General features: G+C 47.5%; 2 protein-coding genes across 6 annotated transcripts in view; one reads left to right on the top strand and one right to left on the bottom strand.

Annotated features, from left to right (window-relative positions):
* RP1L1 (RP1 like 1) overlaps positions 1-24,866 on the bottom strand; it is a 76,974-nt gene that overhangs the window by 47,523 nt on the left and 4,585 nt on the right. Inside the window, exons 2-3 of one of the 3 annotated variants that reach the window (XM_054243683.2) lie at positions 24,638-24,752; positions 9,954-10,206 (exon numbers count right to left, since the gene is read on the bottom strand). The gene's annotated coding sequence lies outside the window, so the exon portion shown is untranslated. Of the gene's footprint in view, positions 1-5,323; positions 5,580-9,953; positions 10,207-24,637; positions 24,753-24,866 lie in introns of those variants that run through there. The other 2 variants (XM_054243681.2, XM_054243682.2) reach the window with 2 other exon arrangements.
* The window catches only part of C13H8orf74 (chromosome 13 C8orf74 homolog), a 28,375-nt gene continuing 25,067 nt past the window's right edge, over positions 21,559-24,866 (top strand). Inside the window, exons 1-3 of one of the 3 annotated variants that reach the window (XM_035269879.3) lie at positions 21,559-21,645; positions 22,510-22,715; positions 23,834-24,026. In XM_035269879.3, coding sequence (XP_035125770.2) covers positions 22,587-22,715; positions 23,834-24,026 — 322 coding nt within the window. In that variant the 5' untranslated portion in view covers positions 21,559-21,645; positions 22,510-22,586. Of the gene's footprint in view, positions 21,707-22,509; positions 22,716-23,833; positions 24,027-24,866 lie in introns of all 3 variants that reach the window. The other 2 variants (XM_035269880.3, XM_035269881.3) reach the window with 2 other exon arrangements.

The following is a 24,866-nucleotide window of genomic DNA, read 5'->3' as shown; positions in this document are numbered from 1 at the left end:
CGAACCTGGGAGGTGGAGGTTGCAGTGAGCCAAGATTGCGCCATTGCACTCCAGCCTGGATGACAGAATAAGACTCCTTCTCAAAAAAATAAAAGAAAAAAGCTTCTGGAGATTCTGCTGGGGCCCCTTTCTGGCTGTGCTTCCAGCTTCAGAACAACACACAGGATTACAGATATGCAAGCAATTCCCTTATGCCCATGATTCTTCCTGGAAAGAGATAGTGGATACGGCCAATACTGTTGGCTGCCTCCTCTGTTTTCAGCCACCCCTGCACCATCTCTTGTTTGCTGCCACAGGTCTGTTTGGGTGGCCTGGAGTTGGTAGGCCCCTCCCAGCCACAGGGGTTGAATATGTGCTGTCCTAAGTCAATTCCGCAATCCCAGTTCCCTCATTGTGAGGCAGGTGATCCAACCTCGGCCAACGAGAGGATTCTGAGAAAGTGTTTCCGTCCATCAAAAGGGACACAAATTTGAGACTTACCTCTTCCTGCTTCTGGGGATGGTCACGTGTGTATGGAATGTTCGGTGCTGCTGCAGCCACCATGTGATCATGAGGAGAAAGCCACGAGAATCCCAGAGTATCTACTCACGAAGCCAGTGAACTTATCAGTCCCAAACTCCCCTGCCTCTGGACTTCTTGTTAGACAGGAAAACAAACTCCACATCTTTAAAGCCACTTTTAGTTGGGAACTTTGTTTCTGGCAGGCAGAAACATCCTAGCTGGATACAGTCCCCCAGAATATAGCTTTGACCAAAGGGGCCAACAAGACACAGAACAGCATCAGCCACAGTGTTACACGCAAATTTGCATTACCCACATCTATGATAATGAGCTACCAAGTGACTGAGGATTGCTCCCAGGATGGACCCACTGGCCGTTCTATCACATTGGGGATGCAGAAACTGAGGCTCAGGAAGTCATAAAAGCAAGACACAGGGTTTTTTTTTCTTTTTAATTGAGGGAGAGTCTCCCCCTGCCACCTAGGCTGGAGTATGGTGATGCAATCTTGGCTCACTGCCAACCTCTGCCATCCGAGGTGATTCTTCTTGTGCCTCAGCCTCCCGAGTAGCTGGGAATACAGGTGGATGGCACTATAACTAGCTAATTTTTTTGTATTTTTAGTACAGATGAGGTTTTGCCATGTTGGCCAGGCTGTTCTCAAACTCCTGACCTCAGGTGATCCGCCCTCCTCGGCCTCCCAAAGTGCTGGGATTACAGGTGTGAGCCACCACGCCCAGCCGACTCCATAGTTCTTTACACTTCACAAAGTGCTTTTATGTAGATTATGTCACTTAATCTTTATGAAAATTACCATTATTATCCCTATTTTGTACGTGAGCAAGTGAAAGCTGAAGGGAAACATTAAGCTGCTAATAGCTATGTTTTATGATTTGCAAGGTGCTCTGGGATAATTTGTCTAATTATTACCCTGAGATCTAGTCTGTAAAGGTTGATAAAACAGGAAGCAGGCTCAGAAGGGGCAACTGATTCTACCAAGCTCCACTAAACTCCAGGGCTGTTCTTTCCATTCAAGAAGTTCTCACAGTCTAAGTCTTAGACCTGTGGCCTCAGCCTGGCCTGGTATCTTCTTAGAAATGCAAATTACCTGGGGGTGGAGCTCAGGAATCTGTGTTTACCAAAACCTCCAGGTGATTCTGCTCACACTGACATCTGAGGAGCAATGCAGTGCTTTTTCTGTGGTTTGTCTAAAATGACCTTGACAGGTGAATCAGAATATCAGGGGCTTTGGTCAAGGACCAAGCGCTCTTTCTAGCACAGCAAACTGATGCTAAGCTAAAAAAGAGCATGGATCCCAACCACAGAGATAAAAGCTATGCTCAGAGCCGTTGCTCCATGACTGTAAAATCCCAAAGCATACAGTACACAGTCAGCACTGCTGTCAATGACAGGCCTCACTGACGACAGTGACCCTATGAGATAATCATGGTGCTGCCTATACAGGTGTGCCATTACAAAAAAATTTTTTTTTTTTGAGATGGAGTCTTGCTCTGTTACCCAGGCTCCGCCTCCCGGGTTCAAGCAATTCTCCTGCCTCAGGCTCCTGAGTGGCTAGGATTAGAGGTGCATGCCACCACACCTGGCTTATTATTATTATTGTTGTATTTTTAGTAGAGACGGGTTTCACCATGATGGTCAGGCTGCTCTCAAACTCCTGACCTTGTGATCTGCCCACCTCAGCCTCCCAAAGTGCTGGGATTACAGGCGTGAGCCACTGTGCCTGGCCAAATCTTTCATGCTGTATCTTTACTATCTCTTTTCCATGTTTAGAAACACAAATACTTCATATGGTGCTGCAGTTGCCTATAGAAGTCAGTATAGTACCACCCTGTACAGGTTTGTAGCTGTGGAGCAGAAAGCTACAGCATAGAGCCTGAGTGTGTAGTAGACAACACCATCCAGTCTTGTGCAAGTACACTCTATGATGTTTGCACAAAACAATGACATAACTGTGTAACAACACACTTCTCAGCATGCATTCCCATCATGAAGCCACGTATGACTCCACTATAAATAAAACACTATCCTTCAGCATTGAAGGAAATTCTTTTAGGATCAATTAGCAGGGACAGTAACATGATACACGTCACAGAGTGGACTCATAGAACTTAGAGCCCCAGCTAATAGTAAAGCTGACAATAGAGATATCCATCCAGAAGGGTTGGGGACCTCTTCAGAAACCGATTCATCATGAGTTCTGGAGAGAAAGGGGATTATACATGTAGATCTCCCACTATGCACCAGACACTTGACGAATGCAATGTCATCTAACTCAAATATTCCTTCTTGCCAGGTATAAGCCCCACAGTATCTTAAAGAATTCAGGGTTTAGAAAGCTTCAATGACTTGCTCAAGGTTCACATAGCCAGTGAGTGGTGAAATCACCCTTTGAATGTGAAAGTATGGTTTTCTCCAATTTCTAAATGCTTTTGGTTACTTCATTTTACAATTCATCCTTCTGTATTGAAGGAAAAAAAAAAAAAAACCCTTTCAAAGTGGCCCATGTCTGAACATCAAGGTTCCATCTGCACCTGAGGGTGGCCAGTTCCCCACTCTGAGCCCACGTCCCCCCTGCTTCCCTATCTCCTACAGGCCTCCATGCCTGCCCTCCCTGGAGGTCACCATGCTCACTTTTGTAACTATCACAGTGCCTAGCAGAGCTCTGAACAGAGCAGGTGCCCAGCTAATGTTACCTAAGGTATTTCCAGAGGAAGTTCAGGTCTCTGGGGATTGATGACATCCCAGTGGGTGCCTCAGGCCATTGTTGGACAAATGAACTCCTGGTCTGAGGCAGGGTGAAAACTTTTTGCTCCTGTATGGTTGGATTGTATCAGCCTGGCACCTACAGAAAGCCAGAGTGGTTGCTCAAGAGATATTGTTGACAGATTGATTTACTGACTAATTTATGTGACATACTTATCCAATGACACAGGTCTCTTGGAGGGAGTTCAGAGGAAAGTAACCAAGATGATTAAAGGATCGGAAAATGTGTTTTACAGGGAAAGGTTGCGGGAACGGGTTATTTAACTTGGAGCTGGGAAAGTTGTTGAACACTGCATGCACAGGCCATCGATCTGGGAGGAATGAAGGCTTGTTTAGTCCCACTCCCTTGATTTTCACCTAAGAGATCAAAACCCAGGAGCAGAGGAGCAGAGTACCATTTCGCCAGGCCCAGTGGGCCTACACTTTGTGACTGCAGGTCCACGGAATCCTCCATAACACCAGGTGTCTCCCTCCAACACACACACATACACACACACACACTCCAACACATGCACACACACGTGTGCACACATAATGCACACTCATGCACACCCACACACATAAACACAAATATCCCCCCCACATGCATCACTTGTGCACACACACTACACACATGCACACTTGTGAACACACACATATTCACACAAACACCTCCCACACAGGCATCACATATGCATATACACACACCTGTACTACACATGCACATTCATGTGCACACACACCTCCCACACATGCATCACATGTGCATTCACACACCTGTACATACATGCACATTCATGTGCACACCTGCACACACATACACATATACATTAAGCAGAGAGGTGCAAAAAATGGCGACCAGCTCTTCTCGTTCTCCCCCGCCCATTAGAAGAGAGCAGCAGGCCTGTCTGAGGTCAATATTATTTGTAAAAGGATTTCTGGAAGATGTTTATATAACCAAGAGGGTAAATAAAGAATGATGTGGAATGCGCAACTCGAAGATGTGTTCTTGCCATCTGAAATGTGTTTCTGGGCTGTGGACCTCTCCGAGGGAAGGAGCCCTGGTGCCCTACCGGGACCTCCTCCAAGGCGTACCCCAAGGCAGTGTCTTTGTCCCTCTTCCCTTTCCTGTGCAGCAGTTGGGGAGGGAGCCTGGGGTAGGGGATGAGTAGGCTGTGGGGCATGGCTCACGGGGAAGTACAGAGCTGAGGCACAGGGACAGTCAGCCACAGCCACGTTGGACCTGGTCTGAGGAGCCCAGTCTGGACCATGGATCTTTGCTCATTTGCTGTTGGAACCTCTATCTCCCCTAAGCCTCAGTTTCTCCACCAGAAAACCGGACAGGAGATCAGCACTTGCCCTGCCGCCGGGGGTGTTATTACCATGAAAAGAGAGGCTCCAGTTTAATTTTGTGGCCCTTCCATGATTTCATCTCTCTGGGCCTCATTCTCTTCTGCAGAAATGGGCCAAGGATGCCAGGGAAATTCAATGAGCAGCCTAGAGAAAATTCAATGACCTCTTTCATAGGGACCCTCTGTGCCCCTTCCTTGTCACTCTATTTGCCCTAGATCTTCAGAGACTGCTTGAAGTCTAGGTCCTCTAAGAAGCAAATTGGACCCCTCCCCAGAATCCTCTCCCACCTCAGCTGACCTCACCTAGCAGGAGTCAAGGGGTAGCTGGCCCCCTTCTCCTTCTTCTCCAAGAGCCCCAGGAGGGTCCTGGGGAGGGATATCTCCCTCTCTGGCTCCAGTGACCGCATTGCTCACCCTCCAGGTCCAGGTGGGAGAACCAGACAGGCTATGACACTAACATCCTGTAAATTAACAAGCAGGAACCTGAAACTCCACCGCGCCGTGTTTAAACATGATCTGCTCCCAAACAGCCCAGCAGGCCTTGCAGAAGAGACCCAATCTTGCCTCACGGCAAGCATCTTGTTCGAGACGCCCCTCCCAGGCTCTCAGGCCGAAATGCCTCCCTGCTTGCTATGACTTCCCAGAGCCAAGACTCTCTGCCCCTCAGGTGTCTGGCTGACCCTGTGAGACACATGCAGCTGCTGACTCACCGTCCTCCAGGGAGCACAAGGGCATGGCTCAGCTCCCCTGAGCTCCTAAGCCTCAGGGGGACATCTGTTGGAGGAAAGTCAGGCCGATGTGGATGCCGCCTCCTTCCCTGCCACTGGCTCAGCCCCGCTGGGCCGCAGGGCTGGCCATCCTCCTCCGTACTGTCCTCGGGGCCACTCTCCTTGGCCTGAGAGCCTGAGGCCCCAGTCCCTTGGGCAGGAGCCCAGCCTCTTGAGCTCCGACAGATGGTCCATTTGCACAGAGACCTGCCACCCTGGCCGCTCTCCCCAGAGGGAGCTGGATTATGACAAACCCAAGAGGATTAGTGCAGGAGGCCGTCTGCAGAGAGGATAATTAACTTAGTGGGTTACACAGATTGTCCCTGGCCCTCTGCCCAAGGGTACACTTGTCAAGACTGTTAAACACAGCCTGGGAGCTTGCAGGGGAGCCCTCTGAGCACCAGCGGCTTCCACCCTGTTCCAGCCATCTGGGGGGTCATGACCAGCCTGCAGGATTGGGGGAGCATTCCACCCACCATGGTACTGGGCAGGAACTCCAGGTCCTGAGTGGGGGACACCAGTGGAAAGGTGGGGGGCAGTTTTCTATCTCCCGGAAGAAAACAGAGAAGGACACATGATGACATTGCATAGGACAGGAGGCAGCACACGGAGGCCTGAATGAGACAGCCAAGAAGTCAACCATCCTTAGCTGTTTTATCTGTCAAAGCTGAACAGGAGCTTCCCCCAGATGGCCCTCCTTCTTCATTCAGACAACATGGATCATTCTGGTTTTAGGTTGGCAGCACCTTTGGGGAACCACTGGAGCCTGGACTCTTCAAACCAACTCTCTTAGAAGGCTGGAAATTCGTTTTTTTAGTTTTTGGTTTGTTTAAAATACACATGTTTAGGTGCAGGGCTGCCTGGAGGCAAGGGACAAACTGTGACCTCCAGCCTGGCAGTTTCCTCCCTGGAAATTAACTAGGTAGAAGAGTAGCTGGTGGAAGTTATGGGGACTCAGGGTGTGTTAACATTAAGAGGCAAAGATTTCATAATGTATACCCCGCCTCGAACTGATCAATTCCACAAATGAAGTACTTTAACCGTTGCTTCTGGCTGACAGACACAGCAGGTCAGTCCCAGTGACCAGATGTGTGTGGCTGTGGGCTCTGGGGGGCAGATCACACTGTAGGTGAAATCTAGGCTTGCCCAGGTTATTTTAATCAGTTAGCACAAACATCGTCAAACACAGTAGTCATCAGCGGAAGTCCAGATGCTTCATGCAGAGCACAGAATGCAAGTACCGCAAAGGCATTTCTGATAATGTGTGTTTGGTTCACATGTATTGCGCACCTACCTGCCAAGTGTACAGCAGTTATTGCTAGTCAGTAAATGCCAGTTTATCCAAATACATGAGTAAGCACATAGTGGCAATAAAACATTTCACTAGCTTCTTTTCTCCAGGGGAATGTGGGGAAACACTGTAAGTAAAGGGAAAATACAATCTGTTCAATGTCCACATTTATAAACTAAGGAGAATATACCTAGTGGCCTTGAAGTGGGGTTACCTCATATTTTATCAGCTAAACCAAGGCACTCTGGGGAGTGAAACAGGGCACTCTCAATTCCATCTGATGACAGGAGTAAACTGGAACTGTCCCCAGGCAATCAGGACCCAGGGCTACCTTATCTCTAAGAATGACCATGTGTAATATCTCTGATTTTGTGAGTTGCATGGTCAAACAGCCTTTGTACTACAGAGAACCTTCTTCAATGATTCAAAGCTGCAAGATGGTAAGTAAAACTTTTGAAACTGAGCCTCAGAGGGCTTTGTACCAATCAATAAGAGATTCATGACTCAGTGTTTCCCAAACACCTACTATATTCCACCTGCCCCCTTAGTTACTTCTGAATATGCAAAGAAACCTCAGAGAAGCCAACATCAGACTGTAGCCGCAAGAGATAAGCCAGTTAAAATGAAATACCAATCCTAGAGTTTGACAACCCTTCTGAGTGGCTGAAAGAACATGCCAAGTGATGATTGTTGACAATAGTGCTATAAATGTTCCAAAGATAGAAAGACTATCATGACTGAAAGGAGGACACCATTCTTGAAGGATGAAAAGGAGGGTATTTGGATCCAGATGAAGCAGTATATCCACGTGCATTTATATGCTCTGATCCAATTTCATAGCCACGAGAGACCAAATGAAACAAAGAAACAACAAAAAGATATAACTAGGGTTTCCCCCTATAATCCCAAAAAGGCAAACATCTGTATTGCCCAAAATCAGAAGAAAAACACAAAGCAGTGAGTAGGGCTGAGACCACAGGCTGGCTGGGCTCCCCCATACTTTTCAGACACAGACACTGTAAACAGGAACGGTGACCCCAGCGTGGGGGCGTGGCTTTATGATACTGGAGCTCTGCTGGTCGAGCAGGGGTTGTCCAGGGAACACATGGCAATGGCTGAAGACATTTTTGGTTGTTTCAGCTGGAGGGGGTCATGCTACTAACATCCAGTGTATAGAGGCCAGGGACACTGCTAAACACCCTGCAATACACAGAACAATCCCCTCCATGACAAAGAATTATCCAGCCCCAAATGTCAGCAGTGATGAGATTGAGAAACCCTGGTTTATAGGAAGCCATTGGTGTCACCCACATAAACTATTGGAAATATAGTTGTGTTACTCATATTCTGGGCTCTGCATGAAGAATCAGGACTTCAGCTGATAACGACTGGTTTTGACAACCTTTATTCTAACTTATTAAAATTCCTTCATTTACAAGAAGCCATTGGTGTAATAAGTAAGAGGGATCAAAAAGACTCAGCCACACGGCTGGTGAACTGGGTCTAGAATATCCCCCAATATATTCCCAAAAGAAGAACTCCCAGAATGTCACTAGGAGACTCGGTTCTAACTAGGGAACTGCATTGAGGGCCACCACAAAACTACTACCCAGGGAGGGTGGCAGACAGAGGGGGAAGAGAAAATAGAACAAAAGCAAACCCCCTAGTCTAGGTGAACCTGAAACCAACATTTAAAATCACATGACAAATACGATGTAAAGAGACAGTCAAGAGAATCAGCAATGAGAACATGAATTCACTCCAAATGAAACTAATTTCATGAGACTATCTGACAAAGACTTAAAATGTGCCTTAAATGGAACCAGAGTGGTAGATGGAAGAGCCCCAAAGGAGAGAGCCTTCATAATTATCACATAGCAGCCACTGTCTAGAGTTTCAAAAACCCTAGGAGGTAGGTATTGTTACCATACCACTTTCCATATGAGGAAACTGAGTCATGGAAATGAGAACTAATTTCCAAGGTCATTTGGCTGGTCTGTGGCGGAGCCAGAATTTGGGTCTAGGCAGTTTGGCATTGGCCTCTATGCGTCTCATCACTACACTGTGCTTTGGGTAGAGAGAACAGCATAGCACCAAGAAGGGATTTTATTGAAGATAGAAGAAAGAGAATGAAGCATCAGAAAGGGAATGGAGAGAGAAGAGTCAAGAAGGGAGGGTACAGCAGTGTGAAAACAGGCTAAGCGTATTTGCAGGGTGAAGGAATGGTACTCCAGCCATGGCTGCTGAGACACCAGGAGAATAAAAAGGAAATGGCACCAGCTCTTGGCAGTACGGGGAGCCCTGGTGGCCTCCAAGAGAGCTGTTCAGTTGAGAAGAGAGGACAGAAGAGAGACTATAGGTGAGAGGGTGGTAGGGAAATAGAGGCAGAAATTACATACCTTTTGTTTGGGAAGTTTGCCAATGCATGGCAGGAAAGAAATAAGACGGTAGCCAGAGGAGGCAGCCTGTGCCTGCCTGGGGACAGAAGTAAGTGGCCAGTGATGGGGTGAGACTAAGGATGCAAGACGGACAGGACAACGCAGGTCCTAAAAAGGTGAGAAGAGGAGCCACAGCTCGTTATAGGAACCTGGTTCCTGGGACCGGATGTGTAAACAGGGCACCGGGCATTTACACACTGAGTAAGAACCAGCGGTCTCTGGACTGTCACTTCCTCAGCTGTTCTCGGGGGAACTCTGCCACCTAGGATGGGCTCGTTTTCCCCAATGCTGCTGTCAGGCCACCATTCTCACACTTCAGCATAGCCCCTCCTTCCTTTGAAGGGCACGTCCACTGTCAGGTTCTGCCCCAATTGGCAGCTCCTTGCTGCTGTCATCCTCGGACCTCATAGACTTGTTCCCTAGCCATGAGGATTTTGGCACCTGGCCATGCAGAATCTCCCCATCTGCTTCAGAACTGCCACTGTTCCCTGATGCCTGTATGTCTGTATGGCACTCGGCCCACAACCTGGCCTCAAATCCCCTCAATTCAGCACCCTCCACACTCTAGCTCACCAACTCACTCCCCATCCACTCCCCAGACTTCATTGCCCAGATGTGATCAGCTCTAGAAACCTAAACTCAAAGAGCTCAGTCTCAGGCCACAGTCCCCTATCCCTCCAGCTCTCTCCTCTCCTGCTCTCACCACAAGACTGCCCGGTAGCCTTTCAGCCATGGTGTCCCAATGCCTTCTCCTGCTTCCTGGCTCTACAATGGCTCTCAGCCCAGCCCCATTCTCATGGAACACACTTCAGCCACTCTCTTGCAGAACAATGCAACGACCTACCTTCCTCTCCTCCACTGTCACCAGTTGGAAGCTTCTGGAAGAATTTGCTCACTTCTGTGGATTTAAGTTACTTCAGATTCAGTGTCTCAGCATTAACTGAGATTTCGATTCATTTCCTCAAGGTTTTTCTCGTTCCCTGGTCCAGTCTCTGATGCTCTTCCTCAAGGTTTCTCTCATTCCCTAGTCAGGTCCAGCCCTCACAGTTGCTACTCGAAATCTTCACCAGCTTCCCAGAGTCACCGTCTCCATGGACCTGTGGGCAGGATAATAGGAGGTGAGCTATTATTAATGTTGTTCCTCGGCAATTAGCAGAGGGACAATGCAAATCTCCCTGAAAGAAGTTGCTCTGTGTCTTGTTATAGTTCCAGCTCCATGATTGCCTTTACCCAGACACCACAGTAAGCATCATTCTTTTACAGTCACATGAGCTCAGATTGACTTCAACAGAAAATTCACCAAGTCTTGATTGCAGAGCTGAGGTGGCTGCTGTGGTTGGATTAGGAGTTTTGTCTTCTAGTTACCATCTGGATTCTTCTCTTTCCTCCCCCCTCTGCATCCCTCTTTACTCCTGGGAGGGAAAGATGCTCATTTTTCTTCTCCTTATTGCTGAGAAGGCTCTCAGCTGCAGGTAGCCAGGCCATGCATGAGCGTCCTCTACAGGACGCCATCACCAGGGGTGTGGCTGGCAGGACCCCTCAGAGCTTCCCACTGGACACAGCTCCCCAGGTGTCTGATCTCTAAAGCCAGACCAATCCTGGAATGAGTGGTAGGGCCTTAGAGCAGTGCTTCTAAAAGGAATTGCAACTAGCAGTGAGTTCTGGGCAGTTTGTCACCTACACAAAGTGAAATAAGGACAGACATGGTGGGTACATATTTAGAAATGTAGAGCAATTTGACTTTGCGGTGATATCTAAGGGCAAGAACACTTGGCTCATATTTAGTGTGCCTAATACGTTTCGTAATCATTCATTTTATTGTATTCTTATAAGTACTGACTGACAATAGATTCAACATTTTTAAACCAAATGAATAGGTTCTTCCTTCTCCAGCATTTTTGGAGAAGCTCTTCTCTGTCCTGGGGACCATGATGTCTTTCCCTTTCTTTGGAGGGAGACATCGGCCTTGCCAACCCATGCAAGGTTGGCACCCACACTGTAGTCTGCTTCGGCTGCCATAACACAGGACCCCAGACCACAAACTGAGATAAAAGAAATGTATTTCCTCACAGTTCTGGAGTCTGCAAGTCCGAGTTTAGGGTGTTGGCAGGGCTGGTTTCCCCTGGGACCTCGCTCCTGGCCTGTAGATGGCCATCTTTTCCCTGCGTCCTCACGTGGCTGCCCCTCTATGAGTGTCTATTTACTAATCTCATCTCTGTAAGGACATCAGTCCTGTGGGATTAGGGCCCTTTCTATACGACCTCATTTTGCCTTATTTACCTTGTTAAAGACTCTTTCTACAAATACAGTCACATTCTGAGGAACGTGGGGTAGTTAGGATTCCAACATGTAAGTTTTGGAAGACATGATTCCCCCCCTCATATATGTGAATTCACACACTCAGGGCCCCGTTCTCTCGGCTTTTCATCCTCTCTGTGTGGCTCCCACAGCCCCAGCAGCTCAGCTCTCCCCTTTCAACAGAACCACAGATAAGGGTAGACTCGAGAACCTGGGCTCATTTCTGAGGTGCCCTACCAGTGGTGAACTGGTAAACCCCCAGGGCTGCTGCTGGCCACATTACTACCATCAGGAGCTTCTTTCTTTCATGAATTCAACAAACATGGATCTGGTTTTTGATTATGGGCCTGATACTGTCCTAGACACAGGAGATACCAAATAAACTCACAGTGCTCCCATGAGCTGAGGTTCTGGGGTCTCCAATTCTTCCTTTCACCTCTCAGGCTCCCAGGATTGCTCCCTCTTTTCCAAAGTTGCTTCAGGCCGTCCCTCCCCAGCCTCTGAGCTCCCAGTCACAGCCTCCCCTCCAGGACAGGCTTGACTAGAACTCCTCTAGCCAGTGTGCCAGCTTTCCCAGGCATAAAGAGGACAGGCTTTGAAGAAATTAAGTTTCCATGTGGGTCTGAGTTCTGCAGGGCCACTCTTGGAATCATTGGGGCCCTGTTCCCTACATATGCACTTCCAAACCGCCCCCACCCCCACCTCTGCAATTACATCATCTCTGCTCTCTTTTGTTTTTTGTTTATTTTTTTTTGTTTTTGTTTTGTTTTGTTTTGTTTATTGAGACAGAATCTCACTCTGTGGCCAGGCTGGAGTGCAGTGGCATGATCACAGCTCACCGCAATCTTTCCCTGGTTCAAGCGATTCTCCTGCCCCAGCCTCTCGAGTAGCTGGGATTACAGGCACACGCCACCACGCACTGCTTATTTTTGTATTTTTAGTAGAGACAGGGTTTCATCATGTTGGCCAGGATGGTCTCGATCTCCTGACCACAGGATCCGCAGGCCTCCGCCTCCTGAGGTGCTGGGATTACAGATGTGAGCCACCGCGCCTGGCCTCTGCTCTCCTTTGTAAAGTGAAAATCAAACTGAGGTCTCTCTCTTTTCACAGATTCAGGTAAACAGGCTCCAGCCCCATCTTGCTGGACAGGGAACCTGACTCCGCAGATCCATGGGGGCATTTGGGGGTTAATGATTTCACCTAGTTAGAACCAAGTCTGGTTTACTGCCACCAGATTTCTTGTCTATCACCTATTGGGGTTAGGAAAGGCAGCTGGGTTAGTCACGGCCCTGCAAGGGAGGACCTTTGGGGATGACCAGTATGCAGCCCTGCACACCAAGCCCTCAGGCTCAAACCTCCTTCCATTGAGGAGTGTCCTGGTGGCATCTCCCCTGGAACCTTCTACTACCACCACTTTGGTCTCACCTCTGACCTCCTCACTGACAGCCCTAACTCCTCACCTCTCCTACCCTCCTAGTGTCCTGCCTCATCTCTTTTCCAGCCAATGCTTCCTTATCCCCAGGCAGAAGGTTGATGCTACTGTGGCAGAGAGTGTTGGCTGTCTCTACAACTTCTCTACCTCCTTCCTGGAAGGAGAAGCTACTTTTGTTCAGATATTGAAGCCTTATCCCTTCTTACGTAGAAAGCCCAAGACAGCACTGGCTCTAGGAATTGCCCATAGCCAGGCTTCTACAACCAAGGCAGCTATTAAAAACAAACTAAACACCAAAGCTATTAAAACAAGCCATTAAAAAGAAACTATTAAAAACAAAAGACTCTCCCCAGGGGGCATGCCCCAGCTTTAAAGCTCACTTCCACATTGCACTTTCCCACATGAAGGGAGGCTGGTACTGGGGATGACTCTTCTCAACCTCCCCCTACCGCCCACCTCTTCGCCCACCTCACATTGGTCCTGTCACCTTCCCACTTCACCTCCAGGCATCTCATCCCCTCTCTCTCTGCTGGACCCTCGGTCTCCAGTGAGTCCTGCTCTGTCTCCTGTGCAGTCATCTTTTGCAGCCAGCAGTGGCATCTGGGTCAGGGCCTGCCTCTCCTCCATCCCAGTCCCCTGAGGGTTCTGTCTTCACTTTCTGCCTGCAGGCTGGTGACATGGTCTGCTCTCTACTGTCCTGGGAGCCTCTGGATGTCCTGGTGCTTTCATTCAGCAAATACATTGGAAGTGTCAATTCCATGCCAGATAATTCTCTGGGCATGGGTCCCAGCAGGGAGCAAAGCCAGACCCCTGCTCTCTAAAGTAACATCCTAGTCAGGGAGACAGATGCCTAGTAAACCAGGCCAGGGCAAGGGGTAACCTGCTAAGGAGGAGGATGAAGCTGGGTGGGGAGAGTGAGAGTGGAGCGGGGGAGGTGCTGTTGCAGATGTGTGGTTAAAGGTTGCAATCTGAGGATGTGACATTGGATGAAGGCCTGGCCAAAGTGAGCTGGCCAAGCAGGCATCAGCCGTCTGGGCAGAAAAAAAGGTCCAGATGCATGAGGAGCCTGCCTGAGACGTGGGAAGCCCAGCAGCAGGGATTAAGCAAAGCAGACTATACCAGGCAGTGCCAGAAGTCAGGGCAGTGCCATATAACCCCTCACAGGCCATCTCTGTATCTCATGCTCTCCGCAGTGTGGTTTCTGTTAAGGGCTCGACAAACATTTGAGTTTAAACAACAAACTGTTCATTCATTTATTCACTCAACAAGCAGTTGAGTGAATAAATGAATGAACGACTGCTTTGAAGCACGCTTAGGCTGCCTGTGTCCTGCAAATGGCCTTTCTGGACTATTTGCCTTCCCCCAGCCACCTCCAGGGGCCTGGGCTTAGGGTAACATGGGAGCAAGGTCTATGTTCTGGCTGCTCCTTCCCCGGAGAAATGAGGGTTGCCGGCCTGTCTAAGGGGCTGCAGGCTCACAAGCCTAAATTGGTGTTCTGAGAAAGTGTCCACCATGGTGTAGACGCACCTTTCATCAGGATGATTTGTCCCTGATGGAGTTCCTTTTATGTTACTGAGAAGGATTCCCAGCCCCCACCCCCATGCTCTCACCCTTCCCCAGTCCTGGAAAAGTCTCCCAAGATGACAGCCTGACTGTCCCTTTCTCAGGGACCTGAGAGGAAGTAGGAGGTGCAGCTCACATGGGTGACAAAAGAAGATATCCTGAGACCTCAACGCCCCCACTTCCTGGCTCTGGCAAATCGCTTGACTTCTGTGAGCAAGAGCCCCTCGCTGCCCGGTCCTACTCACAACCTCATTTGACCCAACTTGAGCCTCAGCAATTCAAGCCTCTAATACCTAGTGCAGCTATGTGGAACTCTAAGCCCAAGCAACAGTGGCTTAACCCAAATGTGGGTGTTTCCTTCTCACACATCACAGAAAGTCCAAGAGTTAGGAGTCAGTGACCGGGTGCAGCAAGCCTTGGCTCTCACCAAGGACCTCGGGATGGGATGCTCTTTCGTGTGCTTGCAATATGACTGCCATAGCTCCAGCAATCATCCCTGCATTCCCTGCTGGAGGAAAGAAAGGGATAGAGTAAATGGGCTTTCGAAAGCCCAGAAAAGCTGTCAAGGATCATGTCACATGACTAGTCCAACCTGCAAGGGAGGCACTGAAATGTTGTTTTGCAGAAACAGCATACATTACTGTCGGTGCCCCAACAAAATGGGAATTCTCTTGTAAAAGGACTAGAAGAGAATGATACTGGACAGATCACAAGCAGCGTCTGCCACAATCCACCCTCTGGAGTGCCCCTTCAGCTATAAACATCTTCAGTATTCACCTACACTTGATCTTTCAGCTAAGGGATAGACAGGCTCTCTGGGAAGGCTCTCCTGTCTATCAAGTCTAGATGTGGTCCTTGTGAGTTCTAAAAAGTCAAAGTCGAAGAGTCTGCCCCTAGCATGTCCCATATGCAATGGCAGAAAAGGAAGGGAACTGTAGTAAAAACTTCCTTCAAGAAAAGAGAACTGGTCAGGCACGGTGGCTCACGCCTGTAATCCCAGCACTTTGGGAGGCCAAGGCAGGCAGATCAACTGAGGACAGGAGTTCAAGACTAGCCTGGCCAACAGAACGAAACCCCATCTCTACTAAAAATACAAAAATTAGCCAGGCGTGGTGGCAGGTGCCTGTAATCCCAGCTACTCGGGAGTATGAGGCAGGAGAATTGCTTGAACCTGAGAGGCAGAGCTTGCAGTGAGTGGATATTGTGCCATTGCACTGCAGTCTGAGTGACAGAGCCAGACTCCATTTCAAAAGAGGTGGGAACGGGGATGGAGGGAGGGGGGGGGGAGAGAGAGAAAGAGAGAGAGAGAGGGAGGGAGGGAGGGAGGGAGGGAGGAAGAGGGAGGGGGGAGGGGAGAGAGAGAGAGAGAGAGAGAGAGAGAGAGAGAGAGAGAGAGAGAGAGAGAATGAATAAAGGGAAACACTAAGTAGTCATTGGGCCATGACAACCAACAAATACTCCTGAACAGAAATAATGAGGGATCTCTGTCTTGGCAATGGATTATATTCTTTGGTTAAAACCAACCTGGCCAATTTTGCTCCAGCTTGCCAGTGAATCTCTCTTAAGCATTAGTCCTCCATTGCTTTCTCTCTGGAAGGGTCCTCTTTGTCTATTATAAAGTTCACTTAGTCTTCCTAGTTTTGTCTCAGAGGAGTGTTTGGGAGTAACCTTCTTTAAAAATGCACAGCGTTTAAAGCCTACCAATTATTTATTTGGGTTTCAAGGTCTTCAGAGATTTAAGAGTTGAAGGATGTTGCAGGTCAGGTTGGGCTTTCTATAGTTACGTGGTTCTCTCAAAAGTTAGTTCGCTTTAGTTGTGATTGCTTCCAGTTGATTTCATGAAAGTCGCACATGGAATCAAGTATCTTATCCAGGCATAACTTTTAGGGCTGAAGCTGCTTGTCTTTTACATATTGGCCGCAGCCACTGTGCAAGCCCCCATTCCCTCGCACTTAAAATATAGCTACCAACTAGAGGTAATTTCTAAACCAATAGCCTCCAGCTGGAAAGTTAAAGCCTGTCTTTGCTGGGAGATCACTGCTTTGTCTGATGAGACAGCTCACTTATCCCAGTGTGGTTGCCATTTTGAAATCACTACTTATACACTGTTTAATCTGGAGAATAGAAGCAGTTGGGTTGTGTGGATCCTGCAGCACTCCAAATTGCAGTGTTCTCATCTGTACACGTAAGTTCATAGCAGCTTATGCACAGTAGCTAAAAGGTGGAAGCAGCCCAGTGTCCACTGATGGAGAGGTAGATAAACAGAAGGCAAATATGTACAATGGAATATCATTCAACCTTTAAAAAGAAGACAATTCTGATACATGCCACAGCACAGATGAACCTTGAAGACATTATACTAAGTGAAATAAGCCAGTCACAAAAGGACAAACGCTGCATGATGTGTGAGTTGTCACTTACATGAGGTCCCTGGAATAGTCAACAATGTGAAATTCACAATTGGAATGTATTTAATGCTCTAACACTGTATATGTAAAATGGTTTAAATGGTACATTTTATGCTATGTTTGTCACAAAAATCATCTTAAATAAATACATGAACAACAAAAATTGCAGTAATCTCAGTCAATGTAGATCACAGATCACAGGTAGAGGATGCGTCTTCTAGAAAAGCAGTATTTGGCCAGGCATGGTGACTCATGCCTATAATCCCAACACTTTGGGAAGCTGAGGTGGGAGGATCACTTGAGCCCAGGAGCTCCACACCAGCATAGGCAACAAAGTGAGACTTCATCTCTATAAAAAAAAAAATAAAAAAATACAGAAAATTTAAAAATATTAGCCAGGGTTGGTGTCATGCTTGTGTGGTTCCAGCTACATGGAAGGCTGAGGCAGGAGGATTGCTTGAGCCCAGGAGGTTCAGGTTGCAGTGAGAAATAATTACACTACTACACTCTATCCTGGACAACAGAGCAAGACCTTGTCTTCAAAAAACAAATAAGATGAAGAAAAAAGGAAAGGAAAGCTGTATTTCTATCCATTTCTGCTTGTGGACTGTCCCACCCTAGTTTGAATTCATTTCTCTCTTTCTGAAAAAAAAATCTGTGTTCTGCCTACCATATTCTGTGATGCTACAGCCTTGGTTAGTGCATAGTACATGATCCAAGGTACAGCAGGTGATACAGTTTTTAAAAATATTTTCAAATACATCACAAGGCCACTAGCTTTTAGTCTGTACTGCTTGATATATTCATATCTCCCTATCTACCTTCTTTATTCAGTCACTGTCAAATAGTAGCTTCTTTTACTTATGGTACCCCACTTCTGGTATCATAGTCATCCCAGGTTAGGAGATGTTAGCACTATGAGTACCACTACTTAATTGTGGTGACTTAAACATGAAAGGGCTTGTTTCTGTCATCTAATGAAAAGTCCAGACGTAGTCACTTCTGGTATTGGCTCAGTGTCCCATGGTGTCAAGGTCAAGTCCTTCTGATTAGATTGGTCTTTTTCCCTTATGGTCCTAAATGTTTGCTGAGGCCTTAGCCATAGTGTCCACGTCCTAGGTATTAACAGAAGGGGGAAAAAAGGCAAAAGTGTGTCCCAGCTGGGAATATTCTTCCTAAAACTCTCTCCTAACAGTCTACCTAAGAGGTCCTGCTTATATTGGGAGAAATTTTATCACAGGACCACTGCTAGCCAAAATAGAGACTGAGGAATACAGCTTTTGCCTGAGCCTATTGCTGCACATTCCCCTCCTCCACGAAATATCAGGGTCCATTAGTAAGACAAGAGAATAAATATTGGAGAACATAAGCATTCTTTGTATCTTCACTGAGGAAACTCAGGTTCTCTTGATACCATAAGCCGACATCTCCCAGCTCATCTGTCTACTGTCCTATTAGACGGCTTTCACCTTATCTTTGGTCATTTTTAGTAGGTAGAAATAGTTTTTTGGAATGTTTTATTTTATGCATTTCCTTTAAATTTAAATATATTGTATATGTGCAAAAAAAAAGTTACTTGTGCCACGTAAGTCCCTTACAGCAGTGTATCAACTAGGGTTCTCCAGAGAAGCAAGCCTAGTGGGATGGATAGATAGATCATAGAAAGATATATGATAGATGACTGATAGTAGTTAATTGATGGATAGATGGTAGATTATTGATAGATCATTAATAGATAATAGATAATTGATGGATAAATAGACTGTAGATTAATAGATAATAGATTCTGGATATACAATAGATATATAAATGGATGATAGATGATGGATAGGTAGATAGACAGACAATAGATGATCGATAGGTAGATAGATAGATGATGCATAGGTAGGTGGTAGATAAATATATAGATAATAGATAATTAGGAGATTTATTTTAAGGAATTGGCTTGTATAATCACATCGCCTGGCAAGTCCAAAATCTGTGGGGCAAGCTTGCAGGCTGGAAGATCAGGAGTTGATGCTACAGTCTTGAGGCAGAAATGTTTTTTTCAGGAAACCTCAATTTTTGTCAGCCCTTCAACTGATTAAAGGCCTTACAAAAGTTGAGGTTTCCTGAAAAAGAAAAATCTCTGCCTCAAGACTGCAGCCTTACTCACAATATTGTGAGTAATCTCCTTAACTTAAAGTCAACCCATTATAGATGTTTACCACATCTGTAAAATACCTTCACAGCAACATCTTGATTAACATTTAATTAAATTCCTAGGTACTACAGGCTAGCCAAACTGACACATAAAACTGACCATCACAGGCAGGTAACATGGTGCAGATGAAGCAGCATTAACAGCAGATGGGGGCTTCAGTTCGAATCCTGGCTTTGATATCTGACTACAGATGCCCCCTTTGCTTTTCTGAACCTCATTCTGTTTCTGGAAAAGTCAAGGGCTTTAGAAAAAGGATCTATGTGTTCCCTTTCAGATGGAATACTTTTAGATCATGTGACTGTACCATATACCTTCTTATATTTCAGGCATCCAAGCTCACGTCTTAGCAGGGGTTCAAGGATGATGGCAATGAAGACGACAAAAACCATATTGATGATGATGATGATAGAGAATAAAAGAAAAATATAATGGTCAAATCTGCATGCAATCAAGGGTAATCAAAAGCTCGACCGTATAGGTGATTCTTGCAGCTTGAAGCAAGCGCTGAAGTAAACACTGATTTAGCACTAACTAGAAGCCTAAATGTCAGGCCCTACCTGGAAAACCCCTGAATCCTGCAGCAGCATCGAAAGTATGGCCAATTGTTAAGATCATGCGATTTTTGTACAAGGTGTTTAATCCCTCTATGCTCAATTTCATCAGATATCAAATGGGAATGTTAATAATTATATTTATCTTGTAGAATTGTTGCAAGGATTAAAAGAGATAATGTATTTGGAGCTTTGAAATAGAGCTACCATTATCTACTAACTAAAAATACTCTTCACTGTTGTTTGTTGTCTGTGAGGTTTTTGTTTTATTTTCTTTATCAAAGAGGCCTTTACTGTGGGTAAACTGAGATCCAAATAACCATCCCACACACAATAAATGGGAAAAGGCACCGCAGATGCCACGAAGCCCGAGCCTGCCAGGTCACGTGGCTTTGGTGTGGCTCTCAGATGAGATTTGAGGATGTCCATGTTTCTTTAGCAAGAGAACGTTGGATGTGGCCAAAATGGGTCACAAACATAGGTGAGCTCTGTTCATAACCAGTTTTTGCCATCGACATCGCTTTGTGACTCTTTTGATTATTTGCCAGTAAACTTGTACTGGGTCCAAGCCACCATTCAGGCCTGCAGTGGGTACCAGGGCTCCAGAGGTGACTAAGACATTGTCTATGCCCTTGCAGGACAAGCAGGCTAGAGGGGGAAGCCATCATTCAATCAATACACAAAGTGCAATGTCATGAGAGCCATGATAGAAATGAACACAGCCATGTAACACACAACTGTGCCTACTATGTGCCAGGCATGTACAGTGGTAGGTAACACAGTCATAAAACAAAATGCCCTCCTTGTCTAATAATCTAGGAGAAAGCAGCATTAGAACAATCATCTATAGGAGATGAAAAATTACAACGTGTCAAGTGCTGCTGTGGGAGCATTTAGTGCTCCAAGAGCATGTGACAGGGACTCGGGAAAGGTTTCCGTGAGACAGGAATGATTGAGCTGAGACACGAAAAGCCAGAAAGAGTTATCTAGGAAGATCAAGGGAAGAAAGAGCATTCCAGGGAGAGAGGACAGCAGGCAAATTCCTGGAGGGAGTGTGGGTGAAGCCAAGGCCAGTGGGTGAGAGGCCAGTGTGGGCTGGAGAAGAAAGAAGGGCCTAGGTCACTTGAGGCTGGACAGCCACATGAAGGCTTTGGGGCTTATGACTGAGCAGCCATGGAAGGTTTGGATGCAAGAAATTGACAGTCCGATTTCACATACAGATGTATTTGTGTGCGTAGAGAAAAGGGAGAAGGTGTAATTTACGTAAAATAAAATTCAGAGATCTTAAGTGAGATGTATACATACTAGTGTAACCACCTCTCAAACACGATGCCGCACAGCAGCATCCTAACGAATACTCTTGTCAATCCCAGTCTGTAATTAGATTTATTGTTTTAGTTGCCTCTGGCAATAGTGTGGAGAATGGATGGTGTAGTTGTGCAGGTGGGGGTGGCAAGAAATGACAATGGACTCTACTTGGCGTGGCAATGGGATGGAGAGAAGAGAATGGGCCCAACAAATGTTTAGGAGGGGAGTTCACAGAGCTTCAAGGCAGCTGGGAAGGAGTGAGGGCAAGTCAAGAATCAGGTCCAGCCCGCCAGGTGTGGTGGCTCACACCTGTAATCCAGAGCTTTGAGGGGCCAAGGTAGAACGATACCTTGAGGCCAGGAGCTTGGGACCAGCCTGGGCAACATAGTGAGACTCTGTCTCTAAAAAAAAGTTAAGAATACTTATGCACCTTTCTGAAACATCTGTCTGTCGAGGATGAGGGGCAGTGTGTGTGCATGTGTGTGTATGTGTGCATGTTTTGGGGAAGTCTCAGCATGCTCACTTCCTGAAGGAGAACAGGTTGTGAGGGAGAGGCAAGGAGTTCCAGTCCCTGAGCAGGCCCAGAGCATCACAGGAGGGGCTGGGAGGAAAGAAGCCTGGGAAAAGCCATTCATGACCTAACAAAGCTGGCACAGGCACCCCCAGGATTCCGGAAACCCTGAGTCAGTCCTGGCTCGGTCTCCTGGCAACCAGATGCAGGGGCCATGGCACTCTTAACACCCCACGGTGTGAAAGAAGTCTTCCAATTTCAGGTGAAGAAAGAGAAACTGTGGCTTTTAAATGGAAGCTGGCTCACCCCAGGCACATGGGGAGGTATGCCCTGGAAGTGGCCCATCCGTACCTCTTCAGGAGACCCTGGGGCAGCCACCCCAGCTCAGCACAGTACCTCTGAGGCTGACGAGGTGTGCGGGCCCGAACTGCAGGCCCGGGCTTACCAGTCCCTGGACCTCATGAACTATTTCTCAAGCCCACATACAGGCCCAGAAAAGGCAGATCCTGCCTAATGGGAAGCAGGAGACTGTGCCTGCCTTCCTAGGGACCCTTAGGGTCTTATGAGCAGGGAGTATGTTGGGGGAGACATCTGTTGCTTCCTAAGGAGTGCTGCCTGGATTAGGCAGAAGAGTGGTGGCAGTGGAAGAGGAGTCCCTGGGGCTGAGGACAGGACTCTGGGCCTCCCTCTGTCGCCAAGGTCATTAGTCTTCCGGAGTCCTCCAGGGTCCTCCCAGCCAGAGGACCCTTTGCCCCAGGAAAGCAACCCTCCTGAGTGTGGTATGTAGGTCTCTGCCTCACCCTAAACATTTTGTTGTTACTTCCTTTAAGCGGCATTTGCCTCTTCTACATCTGCTAGTGGCCTATAAGAACTTTCTGGAAGGGCCAGCTGAACCCTCAAGTAAAGTGAGTTTTTACTGATAGGCAGGGAATAAAAAGTTACCTTTTTCTCTTGGCCTGCCGAGAGAATTTTCACCAACCAAGACTCATGCCTTCTGCTAAAGCATTATCTCACCAAGCCCCTTCTTGGTCAGTCATTTACACTGTAGTGTGAATTTCATTGTCAGATCAATGCCTCTAGCCCAGCTAGCTGAGAGTAGGCTAAGGGAAGTCAAATTTTATTTTAGAGAAGAGGGAGGAGGGATCATATTTCAGAAGCTGAGGCCTGCTTGACGTATACTAACCCTGGGCTGCAGTGGTCAGCATGAGAACTCTCAGAGGAAGGAAAGTCCTGGAAGAAGAGCAAGTCCCAGGAGGAGGAGGGAGTGCTGTCCAGAAACCAAGACACAATTCTTCCAGGGGGGCCACGTGCTGGTTACCCTTCAGGACTCTGGTGCACCATTGTGGGGACCCCAATAGGGTCTTACACAGGAGAGATGGCTTCTTGACTCCTCAACACCATACCATACCCTCTAACCCCATACCATACCCTCCAACCCCATATCATACCCTCCAACCCCATTCATACCCTCTACCCCCATATCATACCCTCTACCCCCATATCATACCCTCCAACCCCATATCATACCCTCTACCCCCATATCATACCCTCCAACCCCATATCATACCCTCCAACCCCATACCATACCCTCCAACCCCCATATCATACCCTCCAACCCCATATCATACCCTCCAACCCCATATCATACCCTCTACTCCCATATCATACCCTCCAACCCCATACCATACCCTCCAACCCCCATATCATACTCTCCAACCCCATACCATACCCTCCACCCCCATATCATACCCTCCAACCCCATATCATACCCTCCAACCCCATACCATACCCTCCAACCCCATATCATACCCTCCAACCCCATATCATACCCTCTACCCCCATATCATACCCTCCAACCCCCATATCATACCCTCCAACCCCATATCATACCCTCTAACCCCATATCAACCCTCCAACCCCCATATCATACCCTCCAACCCCCATATCCTACCCTCCAACCCCCAAATCATACCCTCCACCCCCATATCATACCCTCCAACCCCCATATCCTACCCTCCACCCCCATATCATACCCTCCAACCCCCCTATCCTACCCTCCAACCCCATATCATACCCTCTAACCCCCATATCATACCGTCCAACCCCCACATCATACCCTCCACCCCCATATCATACCCTCCAACCCCCATATCATACCCTCCAACCCCATATCATACCCTCCAACCCCCATATCATACCCTCCAACCCCATATCATACCCTCCAACCCCATATCATACCCTCCAACCCCCATATCATACCCTCTAACCCCATATCATATCCTCCAATCCCATATCATACCCTCCAATCCCATATCATACCCTCCAACCCCATATCTTAACCTCCAACCCTCACATCATATTCTTAAACCCCACGTCATACCCTCCAACCACCATATCATAGCCCACCACCTCCATATTATACCCTGCAATTCTCATGTCATGCCCTGCAGAGACCACAAGGTCGGGAGCACCTGCGGAGGCTTCTGAACTGGGAGGAATTTAATGAACAGACAGACTCCCGGAGGAGCATCCTACTGGACACCCTCTACGAGAGCATCATCTTTGCAGTGGGCAAAGGCTTCCCATGGGTGGAGGTGGCCCAAGTGGTCAAGTTCACAGAAGAGCTGCTAAGGGAAACCAAAGGTATGGAGCATCCAGGGCAGGAGCCAGCAGAGGCTGGCATGATGGGTTGGGTGCACATAGGATTCCCCTGCCAACCGCAGCCCCAGGAGCCTTGGAGAAGCCAGGGCCCCTTTCTGCCCTGCCCTGGCATTGGGACTCCTCAAACGCTAAGCAAAGAACGTCTCTACTCAGGCTTCCCGAACATCCTCACTGAGTCTTCGTTGTTCTGCCTGACTACAAATCTGAACCACTCCAAGCTATTTGCACAACAGCCAGGGTGTTTGCTTTTGTTTGGTTTTGGTTTGGTTTTGCTTAATATAAATCAAATGTGTCATCTCCCCCTAACTTAAAACGCTTCATGAACCCCTGAAGGGCTGCATGTTGTTCCTGGTAGGAGATTTGGCTTTGGTGTAGGTCCTGGGGGAGTCCTGGAGCCTGCTCAAGCCTGGGAATGCAGTCAGGTGGGTGCATGGAGGCAGCATTGCTCCCACCCTGGCCCTACCCCGGGCTTGCATGAGAAAAGGACCTGGTGGCACACGAGGCTGTGGTCATTTCATTCACCTCTTGGGCAATGAAGTACAGATTCATTCGTGAAACAATCACTTGGGGCAGGCTCTCTGAGTGATACTCACAGTGCTACTTCATTCCACTGAGAACCATCCACGGGTACTGAAAGTAGTGGATGGATGCTTGATGAGAAGTGGGATGCTTCTGTGCTTTCTAAGAACATCTCCTACAGCATCCTTCCTAGTGACAAAGGTAAAGGAATTCTCTTACAGGGAAGAAGCTGACAGGACAGGTGCCTCCTTATTCAAATGACCCTAGTGGACATTGTCAGTAAGAGGCCACCCAGAATCCTGT

The sequence above is a fragment of the Callithrix jacchus genome, chromosome 13, assembly GCF_049354715.1.
Source record: "Callithrix jacchus isolate 240 chromosome 13, calJac240_pri, whole genome shotgun sequence".
Classification (NCBI taxonomy): domain Eukaryota; kingdom Metazoa; phylum Chordata; class Mammalia; order Primates; family Cebidae; genus Callithrix; species Callithrix jacchus.
This window is presented reverse-complemented; position numbering and strand designations above follow the sequence as displayed.